At 46.7% G+C, this 12,930-nt stretch overlaps 1 protein-coding gene across 7 annotated transcripts in view; it reads left to right on the forward strand.

The window, feature by feature from the left end:
* The window catches only part of CARD19 (caspase recruitment domain family member 19), a 44,709-nt gene that overhangs the window by 9,300 nt on the left and 22,479 nt on the right, over positions 1-12,930 (forward strand). For 2 of the 7 annotated variants that reach the window (XM_045022710.1, XM_045022712.1), the window contains exons 1-2: positions 6,199-6,246; positions 9,404-9,448. The exons of 1 other annotated variant lie outside the window; for it this stretch is intronic. In XM_045022710.1, the coding sequence (XP_044878645.1) occupies positions 6,201-6,246; positions 9,404-9,448 (91 nt within the window). In that variant the 5' untranslated portion in view covers positions 6,199-6,200. Of the gene's footprint in view, positions 1-1,164; positions 1,355-6,121; positions 6,176-6,198; positions 6,247-9,403; positions 9,449-12,930 lie in introns of those variants that run through there. 4 more of the 7 variants (XM_045022717.1, XM_045022714.1, XM_045022715.1 and 1 more) reach the window with 4 other exon arrangements.

Here is a 12,930-nt window from a genome sequence, read left to right on the forward strand (position 1 = left end):
TTTGGGCTCAGACTGGAGCCTCGAGGCCAGACTCCAGGAGCCTCCCCTCCCTTGCAGGATCTCAAAGCTCAGGCTCCAGCTTGAGTCCAAACGTCTATACTGAATTTTACAGGCCCGAACTCAACAAGCCTGAGCTGAGTCAGCTAACCTGGGCCATTTGCGGGGTGTTTAATTGCTGTTTAGACGTCCCTAAGAGGTCCCTGGGTCACACTAGAGCATCACCAAATCCTGTCCTGACTGGTGAGAAATAGGGAGCCGTTTCTCTGTCACAGGGATCTTGCTAGGGCACAGGGATGCACAGCACATGGTGCTCCATGCACTTTGCTGGTCATCTGATCTGAGACCTTACTCTGTAATCTCTATTTACACTGGTAGCATTTAATCAAGCCAGTAGTCCCCTGGACTTCAGCAGGACTACTCAAGTAAGTAAGTGCTTACCCTACCATCACACCCTCCCATCGCAGGGCAGCTCTGAGCCCCCACGGCTATTACATGCTAGTGTTGTGCACAAACTAAATAGAAACTTTGTGCTGTGCATAAACAAAATAGAAAATCCATCCAGCTGGAGGCTTTGGAAATCTGGATGGAATGTTATGGTTTGAGCCCATTTCTAGTAAATATCTAGTGTGCATGAAAGACCGCTTTCACTGCCCACCAACTGAGGGCATTGCGCTCTTGCATATGTGACCTCTGAATACCCTGCCAGTGGCCCCTTTTCACCCACACTCGCCCCTTCTTGGGCACTGAAGAGCTGACTTCCCTCGCTGTCTGGAACGCGCTTGCTTTGTGCTGAAACAACCACCCCCTGCCTTGCTCCTCCCGTTCCATTTCCACCCTACAGACCAAGAGAAGGAATGGCTAAAGGAGGCCAGTTCCGTGCTGGGGGGGCTGCGGCTGAGCCCTGTAGCTGGGAGCCAAGACTCAGAACAACCAGAGCTCATTTGATCTCCAGGCTTGATTCTTTCTGGGTCATCAGAGTCGGTGCCTTGTTCCAGGAGTTAACGGGCCCCCATCACCGCCCGGCACAGCCTGCAGCCGACATCTGCCAGTCCCGGGGAGGGAGCGAGGAGAAGGAGCCCTGGGGCCACCTTCACTGCTGAGAGCTGGGCGGGCTGCGGCTGCTTTTGACGTGCAGCTGGGCGGGTGGATGATGTTGGAGAGCCTGGTGGAGGGAGGCATCAGGCTGTAACCGGAGCCCCAGCCGCTGGGGCTCCCTGCAGCCGCCGCCTGCCAGCCGGAGGAGGACGGGCCTGTCAGCGTACGGAGGGGAGGGACTGGCAGCTGCGGCTGCAAAACAAGGAAGTCTCCACGCACTGCCCCGGCCGGGATCCCCAAGCTGCCGCCATCATGCCAGGTCAGTGAGCGCTCGTCACCTCCAAACGGGCAGCTGCTGGGGACGGGCTGAGAGGGGGCAGGCGCTCTGGCTGCGCTCGCAGCGCGTCTCTCGGGCAGCGGCAGCTCCGGCTGGAGAGAGCGCGCAGAGCGCGTCCGGTGGCTGTGGGTGACTCTGGCTGCAGGGGGCGCATGGAGGGGGGATGGCTGGAGAGAGCGCGCAGAGCGTGTCCGGTGGCTGTAGGTGACTCTGGCTGCAGGGGGCGCACAGAGCTGGGGGTGGCTGAAGAGAGCGCGCAGAGCGCGTCTGGTGGCTGTGGGTGACTCTGGCTGCAGGGGGTGGGGAGAGCTGGGAGTGGAAGTTGGAGCAGTGGTGGGAGCGTTTAGGAGTATTCTCTGCAATGAGTTTGTCAGGCCTCAGCAAGGAAGAGCAAGCCAGTCATCTGGAAATAGTTCCCGCTGTGTCTGGGCAATGCTGTGTCCTGATCAATACTTGTCTGGAAAACTTGGCTTGTAAGCACAGTGTTGACTTTTGGAAGCAGAAATTCTCCCCCTCCAGAGGAAACAACCCCTTTGCATTCCTACAGTCCAAAACTCAGTCTATTTTTTTCTTCAAATAGCCCTTTAAAATGTACTGTGGGGGTGAGAGCTTTCCTACGACATCCTTCAACTTGTGTATCCAGCGATGTAATGACTGGCAAACCAGGCTGATTTTAATGGAATCCAGGACAGTCTGCAGCCTGACAGACCAGAGACTTCACTGGCCTCCGCACCATGCTAATGGTCACACAGCACATTGTATGGTACCCTAGCGCTGTGTCTGTCTACATAGCTCTACAGTGAAAACCCAGTTGTGCTGTTAACTTGCAGGACAATAATTTTCTGCCATAAACCTTAACGCCAGCCAATAATATACCGGTACCCTTTGGCGTATCTTTGCTCTTGGGTTATATGTACTCAGCTGATTTACGGTAGTAAATACCATGTCCCCCCAGTTGACACAGGATCAATAGTTCACATCGGGCAGTAACAGTCCGCTTATCCTCCTCATGCAAGTTCTGAGCTGAAATTAGGAGTCCCGGTCATGGACAAAGGCCCATTGCGCTAGGTGCTGCGCAAACACAGAACAAAAAGATGGTGCCTCACATCCCCACACAGTGGTTCTCAAGTTCACAACCAGCTCTAATGCAAATGCAGAGCATGACTAATATGAACTAGCTGGCTGGTTTCAAGAGCTGTGGGGCAAGATAGACTGATTTGGGTTTGAGATTTTGTGTAGTTTTTCATTTTCTTTCTTCCTGGCAAACATTGCAGTAACTTGACTGCTGCGTCTACCCAGGTGGGCCTGCTTTTAACTGCTGTGGAGAAGTGCTCTAGCTGCCACAGCAAAGGGCCCTTTATAAATGCAGAACATAATAATCAGATCTATTACGATTGCTACCAGGTGAATATGAACTGCTGGCTCATGGCTTGAATTTGGGAGTAATGATTTGTTTGTTTCTAAACAAACACAAAAAGCATCTATTTAAATAGACTGAGGTGGCTGATGTGTGTAGGTATGAGATACCATCTCTCCTCCATAGCTGGCTGTGGGCCTAATACTGTAGCCTCCCCATGAATGACTCTCCCATTGAAGGCAATGGGAGTTCCAGGCAGGAGGCATTTAATTCCTGCTTTCTTATTTAGCATTTAGCCTTGGATGATACATCTAATATGACTGTGATGTGGAGAATCAAATTTCAAAGTGCTGATGACTTTCAGCTTGATCAGTGTACTTGGAGCTATGAAAAATGTCAAGAAGAAAAAACAATTTAAGACACTGGGCTCCTGGATTTTTTTTATTTTGTTTTACTTTTTTAATCCTAAAGTTAATTTAGGACCTAATCCTGCAGCTCTTCCACATGAGTAATCCCTAGTAGTGAAGACGGAAGTTTTGCATTTAAAACAACAGCAGGGCTGGTTTCTTAACGGCGCTGCATAATAAGAGATTTTTAACTTCAAGATAATTATGGTGAGAGTAATTGCCATCAATTTGTGCACAGCAGAGTTACTTGGTTTACAAGTCTGATATTTTAATTTCACGGGTCAGTAGAAGGTTTTCATTCATTTACTAGAGCTATTCACTTCTGATCTGATATCATAACAACTTTGAAGCTCTTAGCAACTGCGTTTTCAAAACAGCCAGGCCACCATAAGCGCTGAAGCTGTAAAGATGGGACGAATTATGATGTGAGTCATGCTTTACCCGTTGAGTCATGAATTTTTGATATATAGAGCCAATATTTATGTGGAGTTTGTAAGTAGTAGTACTGTATCACTCAAAATATTTGGAAAGGATCTATTGAATACTATTTGGAAAAGCTTTATTCAGTCCTAAAATCCATTTCCAAAATCTTGTTCCAATTCTGAACAGTACAACACAATGAAACCGTGCAATCAAACATGCTATCATGGATCCCTGTGCCTGTGTACAGCCCATTAGGTTCACAAGGTTACACAGAGCAATACATTCTAAGGCTCCAATTCTGCAGATACCTTGACACATGTTTAAACCTAAGCATGTGCATTGCTCCACTGAAGTCAATAGGCTAGATATGTGCTTACGTTTGGGCACATGAATAGATGTATTCAGGATTGGGGTCTGCATACAGTTCTGAGGGAGCGAGCTTTGGGCTCTGTGTCTTAGCTCATTTACGTAATTGGGTACTGTAATGGATACGGACAGAAGACACCAGCAAGTCTGTTGCTGCTACATGTTAAATTTCATAGCTTAGCATACTGAGAGCAAAATACTGTGATCTTTTAACATTTTAATGAAAATCATATATATCATCAGTATAATATACCCAATATCTATCCAGCCCTTTCAAAAACATCTACGGTATGTCATTTATATCGAATCGGAGTCCTCTATGCATCAAGATTCTACTTCAGTATATACAGTACAAACACTTCCTGGTTACATTATAGAGGAAAATGTGACCTTCATGTGAAGGTTAGAGAACTGATAACAAGTGTGAGGCAATTGACACCATATTTAGTGATCAAATGCTTTGTAATTTTTTGTGCTTTCCCAGATGAATTTAATATGTTAACTGTTGTTTAAAGTAAAGATGGGTTACTAATGTTGCTACAGAACATTTTTCTGAGTGCAGGCACTAGAAACTTTCCATGAGCACTAGGCACTGTGTGACTCAGGGGACTGGCAGTGCAATACAGAGCCTTTCACGTCTAGGTCATCACTTTGAATCCAGCACAGATTAGTAGAGACCAAAAATCATTATCACTTGCCAGCTGTTCAGTGACAGATGTGATTTGATAATCTTAGACCACTTCTCTGTGGCCACATCTGTTTAAGAAAAGAAAGGAAAATAAGAAGCAGGCCTTTTTTGGAAATCTGAGCAGAGAGACCAAGAACAGAAGGAGCAGAGAAAACTAACCTTTCATCCCTAAAGAGGGTTCCTCCAGCTTAGTCCTAAGGCACACTGGTGGGAAGCTTGCATTGCCCTGTACCTATCATGTGCCTTCAAATTCCAACTCTGTCAATTTCACTCTAACAGGATTATGAAAAGGACCAACCACCTTTTTAGAGTAATAATTGGAGGAGACTTGCAACAAGTGTTCTGGAGAATCCTCACCTACAGTGGCCACCATTACAACCTGTAGAATTGTTATCTGTGTATTATTAATGTTATTATGGTGTGGAGAATAAGGGAGATAGCTGTATTTTTTTTTTATGGATAACATATGCAGCTCAATGTACCTGCTTGATACTAGCCTACCTATCTTCATGGAGCTAAATCAAAGGAAGCTGTCAGGGGGAAACAAGAAGGAAATGAAACCGTGACAAATATAAGGTATCGCCAGAGTGAATACCAAGGATCCTTAGGGAAACAATGGGGAAGCTATTAATTGGGAAATTAATTGCCTGGCTCCAACCAGACTATCCAGGTTTATTCTTCCCAGCTCTGAGCCTAGGATCAAAGGAGTTACTAAAGGGTTAAAGAACCTGGCCTGGAGAGGAAGCAGGTAGCAGCAGGTGAAGATGGATCTTTGACAGAGACACCGAGAATGCTCCAGGGCTCTCTGTCTCTCCCAGGCTGGGAGTAAGGGATATGAGCTGGATGGAACCTACCTAGAACTTGCAAGGAAAGAATAAAGGCTGAGTGAGACCCAGACAGATATGCCTTTTGTTGTTTTATCCTTTCCCCCTTCTTCCTATGGGTGACTTGTAAATTGCCACGTACACACAGAGGCGAAAGAAAATGCAGGCCTGTTATTTACCAGGCTGCACGTGGCAATAGACTATATTGGTAAGGGATGCAAGGAGAGTATGGGTCACGATGCAAACTGCAGACACACACACAACTAAAATTAATCAATTTAAAGTTTTATTGGGGATAATTACAAGGGGTAAGGGAGCAACGTATGATTAGCTAATAGAGTTAATGAAACTGAAAACACACAATGACTAAAATATCTACTAACAATATTTATAAACAAAGATGCCGCATTTAGTAATAACCGATACTTACAAATACAAACCAACGCATAGCGACCGGCAAACGTAGAAACTCTGTTTGAAACACGTGAGCTGAGAGAGAGGCTTCGAGGTGATCAGGCTCGGTTACGGGTGTACACAGGATACACAGGATTCGTTTTTCTTTCTCCTCTCCCTGCCTGCACATGGCAGGCAGGCCTGTAAAGTACCAACTATGACATCATAGAAGCGTCATAGGGGACGGGGCCCAAAACCTGTTTGTGTTCGTTTCTGATTGGCACAAGCAAAGTTTACACCAAGTAGGGGAGTAGGTGCCTTAAAGTCTGGCTTCGCCCCCAAAAGGTGAGGAAATGCATATTGTTTTAGAATGCGTTCGACACTGAATGACAAAAGAAGAGGCCAGGGCAATACCGGTATGGGCAAGTTTTACAGGATGCAGACAGACCCCTTCTTCCTATGGGTGACTAAATAATCATTTGTTTTGAAGAAGCTGTTTTTGAGTCGCTTTAATCAGCTGCCGGTCAGAGGCTCCCAGCGGAAAAGGGCTCACGGGTGCCAATCACAGTTGGGCCTGTCTTGTGAACACGGCTGTTAAACAGGGAGGCTGCTGCCCTGAGATCTGGTCTAAGAGTGGTAGGACTGCGTGATTCCACCCAGAGAGGGCTGAAGGTAACAAAACCAGTCCCCAGAGGTGCCCTCAAGAGGGAGTAATGGGTTCTAGAGCACAGCTCACTCTGTGGCCGTGACATACGGCATTCCCTGTCCTGTTACTGTGCTACTATATACAACCATGCGTGCACTATGCCAGTATATCCTCTGCTGTAAGTATGGGGACTATCGCAGTGAAGTTAATTAGGCAAAAGGACAAATTATAAAGGTGTTTATGGTGACCACTGTAGTTTGATATTATGGCTAGGTCTACACTACCGCAGTAAATTGATCTAAGTTACGCAGTTACGTGAATAATGTAACTGAAGTCAACATAGATCCACTTACCTCAGTGTCTACACTGCACTGTGTCAACAGGAGATGCTCTCCTGCTGAATTCCCTTATGCTTCTCAGGGAGGTGGAGTACACGAGTTGATGGGAGAGTGCTCTCCCATTGACTTAGCATTTCTTCACCAGACCTGCTAAAGCACAGCCGTGCCGATCTACCGGTAAGTGTAGACATGGCCTTAGTCTTGTTCTTGTTATAATTTGTATTTTGCTGGTCTGATGACACCAATCAAGGATCAGGACCCCATTGAACTAAGCATTGTACAAACAAGAAACAAAAAGATAGTTCCTGCCCCAGAAAGCTTACATCCTGCAGAAATAACTATGTGCACTCAGCTTCTCAGATACCATTGACTTTAGTGTGAATTGGAGGTGCAGGCATCTCAAAGGAGGTTCTCAACATCTTGCAGTATTGCAAACAGTGGGGGAAGGGGACTTCCCTAGTGCCAGGGCGTGTAGCCCTGATTCCCTGCCAGTCCCCTCGGATCTTCATGTTCTGGGGCCAAAAACTCCGGTTGGTCCTGGAGTGAGCAAACCCTGCTCCCCTAATAGAACAATTTGGGTGAGACATTTGGGAGGGGAACTTTGGAATTCTCCCCTTCTCCACTGTGACCCTTTTCCTGCAGGCTTATGGAAGAGGACAATCTAGCGGCCTGTATTGTTTGCAGAGTCTCGTCGAGGGCTGACTGTGCCTTGTTGCCTCCAAGACCAGAATATATCATACCCATTTTCAAACACCAGTAGTTACTATAATGACCTAGTCTTTCAGCAACTATTGTCAAAAATATAATTGCCTGTTTTGTAAGAAGAAGAGATATGTGTCATTTTATGAAAGGTTATAATGGAAATGATGTTCTGCCTGAAGGCTAAAAATGAGGAGCATATTGCTTTGTTACCATCCCTTGCTTCTTGGAGCATTTATAACATTGAATTATGTATTTTGTTCCATATCTGAGGATCTAGTGGCAGCAAATAACTGATGATAGCACATTTCTCTCTGATATAAGTCTTGATTACATTTTGGAAACATACTTTTCTTCCTTTTTGTTCCTTTCTGAGGCCAGGTGCCAGCTCGAAATGTAAACTTGACGTGCATCCAGTATGTTCCTGTGACCTTTCAGGATTTAGGTAGATGGGGGGGAAAAGTGTCAGGGCACATCTGAAGCGTGCTGAGTATGCACTGTGTATGAGTCAACATGTAATGATTAGGCTTTGTTTACATCTCTGTTGCTTCGAACTCCTAATGACAATTCCTGATCCTACTCTCCAGCTCCTTTAGAAATGCTTCCATTTCCTATAAATAAGAAAATTATTGGTCTTTGTTTAAGCTTCCTCTCAGTCACTGAAATAGCAGCTAGTCTAAGAGCCATCTTCTACATCTGTGTTCATAGCCCAGTCAGGGCTGGTTCTAGGTTTTTTGCCGCCTCAAGCGAAAAAAAAGAAGGGAGAGGGTGGCCGGAATGCTGCCCATGCAAAAAGGAAAAAACAAAAAAGAATGGCTGGAATGCCGCCCTTGGAATTGTGTGCCCCAAGCACGTGCTGCTTTGCTGGTGCCTAGAGCCGGTCCTGAGCCCAGTACAGTGATGATATCCAGACTGGGGCTGACTTCAGTTCACTAGTTCCATGTTTACCGTCTCCTTACAGCAGTTCCATGACTGAATGAAGCTAGGGCTGGATTAAAAATCACTTAGGTTAATGTTGGTAGAGGAAGAGCCGTTGTGCAATCTGATGAGTGTCCGCCTCATGGGACCCCTATGCAAGCAGGGCTGACTCTGCAGGGCCGTGCCTCTGTTTTCCCCTTCTTCAGGGTTTGTTAAACAAAATCCACAGAGTCTCTCTTCCAGTCACAGCCCTGCTTGGAGGCTGGGTGGGTTTTTTTGTTTTTTTAAATAGCTTAAAGTTCAAAACTAAACACCAAAGTCTATCCTCCTGCCTTAGCGGACTAGTCTCAGCCCTTCCTAGCTGAAGCAATTCCTCTGGTCTCAGAGTCTTCCCTGCAGGAGCCTCTCTCATTCGCTGTAGTCTCACTGCAGCTATCTTCTCTTCTTTATAGGAAATGGTCTGATTCTCCTCAGATGGGACTCATTCTGTTCTCAGGGTTGGCTTGGCCCCAGGCTTTCCAGCCCAAGGGCAAGCCACCCTGTCACACTGAGGAAAATGTAATTAACGGTGGTGACAGGAAACTATTATTTTAAAATTAAATACTGTCTTTCCCTGGTCTGCTGATTGTCTTTCCTACATGGAGGCATGGAATTGCAGTACTTTGCTATCCCTCCACATGATACAGCACCTGGCGCAATGGGGCGCTAATCCTGATCAGAGTCTAAGGACCCTACTGTAATATAACACAGTGGGTGGAAAGCTTGTAAGGATGTATTCAAAATGTAGCTGGTTGCAGAATTGTTTTAATGAACAGGAAATGCACAAATATGGGGTTCAATGCCCCAAACGTTTACTCACTCAAGTAGTTCCGTTGATTTCAATAGGGCTACTCAGATGAATAAAGAGTTTACAGGATCTGGTCCATCACCTGTCATAAAAAAGGGATAATCTTTCTCTCTGTCTCTCTACAGTATTTAAGGCATATTCTGTTCAAAACACAGAAGCCTCCACGCACAGTAAGTGATGAAAGTGTGTTGTAATTAGTCTATTAAAATAACTGGGGCAGTGCCAAGATGGTGCTGTAACCTAAATCCGTAATCTCGTTGTGCTGCTGGCCTCGTTTCTGAACTTTTTAGGCAAGGATTAAGGGACAGAGAGAGAAATCCTTCTAATAGCAAGATAATGTGGTTTTTTAAAAAAAAGATCTTTGCATACACCAACATGAATGTTTTGAATTTCTCTTGTGGTAGTTGCTGCTTCTTTGATGTAGTGTCTTGCAAGTTAGAAATGCAGAACAAATCCCAATTTCTATTGTTTGAAAATATATCAATAATCTTTCTCCTGCATGTGTGAACTCCTTTTTATTCTATTTTTAATGCATTATTAGAATGTTGATAATCGGTTTGCACAAGATAGAAGGTCTCTGCTCCAAGGAGTTTAAATCAGGTTTCTCAAATTGAGAAACTGGACAAATTAGCGCAAGTCCAGAGAAGAGCAACAAAAATGATTAAAGGTCTAGAAAATGTGACCTATGGGGGAAGATTGAAAAAAAATTGGGTTTGTTTAGTCTGGAGAAGAGAAGACTGAGAGGGGACATGATAACAGTTTTGCATGTATATAAAAGGTTGTTACAATGGAGGGAGAAAAATTGTTTTTTAACCTCTGAGGATCGGACAAGCAGCAATGGGCTTAAACTGCAACAAGGGAGGTTTAGTTGGACATTAGAAAAAACTTCCTAACTGTCAGGGTGGTTAAGCACTGGAATAAATTGCGTAGGGAGGTTGTGGAATCTCCATCATTGGGGATTTTTAAGAGCAGGTTGGACAAACAGCTGTCAGGGATGGTCTAGATCAGTGGTTCCCAAACTTGTTCCACTGCTTGTTCAGGGAAAGTCCCTGGTGGGCCGGGCCAGTTTGTTTATCTGCCGCATCTGCAGGTTTGGCTGATCGCGGCTCCCAGTGGCCGCGGTTTGCTGCTCCAGGCCAGTGGGAGTTGCTGGAAGCAGCAGCCAGTACATCCCTCGGACCGCGCCACTTCCAGCAGCTCCCATTGGCCTGGAGCAGCGAACTGCGGCCACTGGGAACCGCAATCGGCCAAAACTGCGGACGCAGCAGGTAAACAAACCGGCCTCGCCCACCAGGGGCTTTCCCTGCACAAGCGGCAGAACAAGTTTGGGAACCACTGGTCTAGCTAATACTTAGTACTGCCCTGAGTGCAGGGGACTGGAATAGATGACCTCTCAAGGTCCCTTCCAGTCCTATGATTCTCAACCTCTTATGATTTTAAAACTTTGTTTGCACATTGCACATGGGCTTAGATCAGGGGTGAAGGTAACTTAAAGGATTTACCAGTATGCCGGAGTCCTGAGCAGGGGGCGTGGCCTCAACCGGAAGAGGCGGGCCTTTTAAATTGGTGGGCCCTTTAAATCAAGATTTAAAGGGCCCGGGGCTTGGGCTGCAGTAGCGGTTTGGGAGCCCCAGGCCCTTTAAATCACCCCTGGAGCTACCAGCTGCAGAGGTGGCTGGGAGTCCCGGGGCTAGGGGGTAATTTAAAGGGCTCGGGGCTCCAGCTGCCAGTACTGCAGTGGAGCCCCAGACCCTTTAAATTGCCAACGGAGCCCCGGCTTCCACCACTACCCCAGGGCTCTGGCAGCGGGGCTCAGGTGTCAATTTAAAGGGCCAGTGGCTCCTGTCCCCTGCTACCACAGCGGAACCCCGGGCCCTTTAAATCTCTTCCAGAACCCTGACCCCTGGGGTACCAGTGGCAGCCAGGAGTCCCCAGGGCTCCGTCGGCAATTTAAAGAGCCCGGGGCGCCACTGCAGTAGCAGCGACCGGGAGCCCTAGGCCCTTTAAATCACTTCCAGAGCCCCCAGCTGCCACCAGTACCCCGGGGGCTGCAGCAACGGGGCTCCCGTGGCAATTTAAAAGGCCCAGGGCTCCCCACTGCGGCCAGAGCCCTGGGCCCTTTAAATCGCCAACTGAGCCCAGCTGCTGGAGCCCCCAGGGTAGCGGCGGCAGCTGGGGGCTCCGGAGGTGATATCACTGCCTGAGCTGCCTCCACCACCCAGGGGCTCTGGCAGCAGGACTCTGGTGGCAATTTAAAGGGCTCTGGGCGCCAGCTACTGCTGGGAGCCCCAGGCCCTTTAAATCACCGGCCTGGGGAAGCCGGTCTGGTCCGGCACAGCAGACCCGACCGGACCGACTTACTTTCACCTCTGGCTTAGATTTAAAATAAATGACTGAGGTCCCATGACTGCCATTAAAAATGAATAATTACCACACCACAGTGCATTAGGGCTGCCTTGTGCCAGTTTTCCAGAATGAAGCTGGCTTAGCTAGCCAGGTGTATAGAATATAGGTGACATTTCGAAGCCACTACAATGGCTCCGCTAGCCCCTTTCTTCCAGCTGGCATAGTGATTCTCAACCAGGGGTGCACCTTGGGGTAGCAGAGGTCTTCCAGGGGGTACATCAACTCACCTAGATATTTGCCTAGTTTTACAACAGGCTACAGAAAAAGCACTAGCAAAGTCAGTATAAACTAAAATTTCATACAGACAATGACTTGTTGATACTGCTCTATGTACTATACACTGAAATGTAAGTACAATATTTATATTCCAATTGATTTATTTTATAATTGTATAGCAAAAAGGAGAAAGTAAGTACTTTTTCAGTAATAATATGCTGTGACACTTGTTTTTTTAGGTCTGATTGTGTAAGCAGGTAGTTTTTAAGTGATGTCAAACTTGGGGGTACGCAAGACAAATCAGACTCCTGAAAGGGGTACAGTAATCTGAAAAGGCTGAGAACCCCTGCTTTAGAGAAAAGGGGCTGGGCTTCCCAGAACCCATTGGGGCTATTGGCAAGCTTAGAGGAGACTGCAGAATCAGACATTTGCAAGGCAGTCCCAGGAGCAGTGTATCACATTGTGGCTGAAAGCCACCTTGAAGTGTGCATATGTACCCGCCAGATTTGCACTTAATGCTCTTCTTGGATCCCGAGATCCAGCCCATAATTTAAAAATAAAAGAAGTAAATTGAGTTGCTGAAGCACAATGGATTCCGCGGCCCTGGAATACTTGGGGCCTGAGTGGAGACATTTTCTCCTGGGGTTTGTGTGGACCTTTCACACAGCAACAGGGGAGAGACGAACACGTGAAGGGCTCAGGTGTGCTAGCTGATATTACCTCACTACTATCTCTGTTAATTGACTAGAATTCCTTTAAGATATTCTGACAATTTACCCAAATCCAAATTCTGAAGCTATTGGGTACATTCCACAGGCAAAAAACAAAATAATTTCTCCTCATAAATAACTGTCTTTGAGCCGGGGATCAAATTAATCCCTGGGATGGACAGTTCAGCAGTATCCAGGGAGAGGCCTGAACTCTCAGATGAAGGAAACTACAACCACTGTCTGAACCTTCTCTCCTGCCAGCTTTGGCATAGAAGGGAAAAAAGCAGAGCCATCCCTGAGAACCTAGATGTGTCCACCAG

This window comes from Mauremys mutica, chromosome 7 (genome assembly GCF_020497125.1).
Source record: "Mauremys mutica isolate MM-2020 ecotype Southern chromosome 7, ASM2049712v1, whole genome shotgun sequence".
Classification (NCBI taxonomy): domain Eukaryota; kingdom Metazoa; phylum Chordata; order Testudines; family Geoemydidae; genus Mauremys; species Mauremys mutica.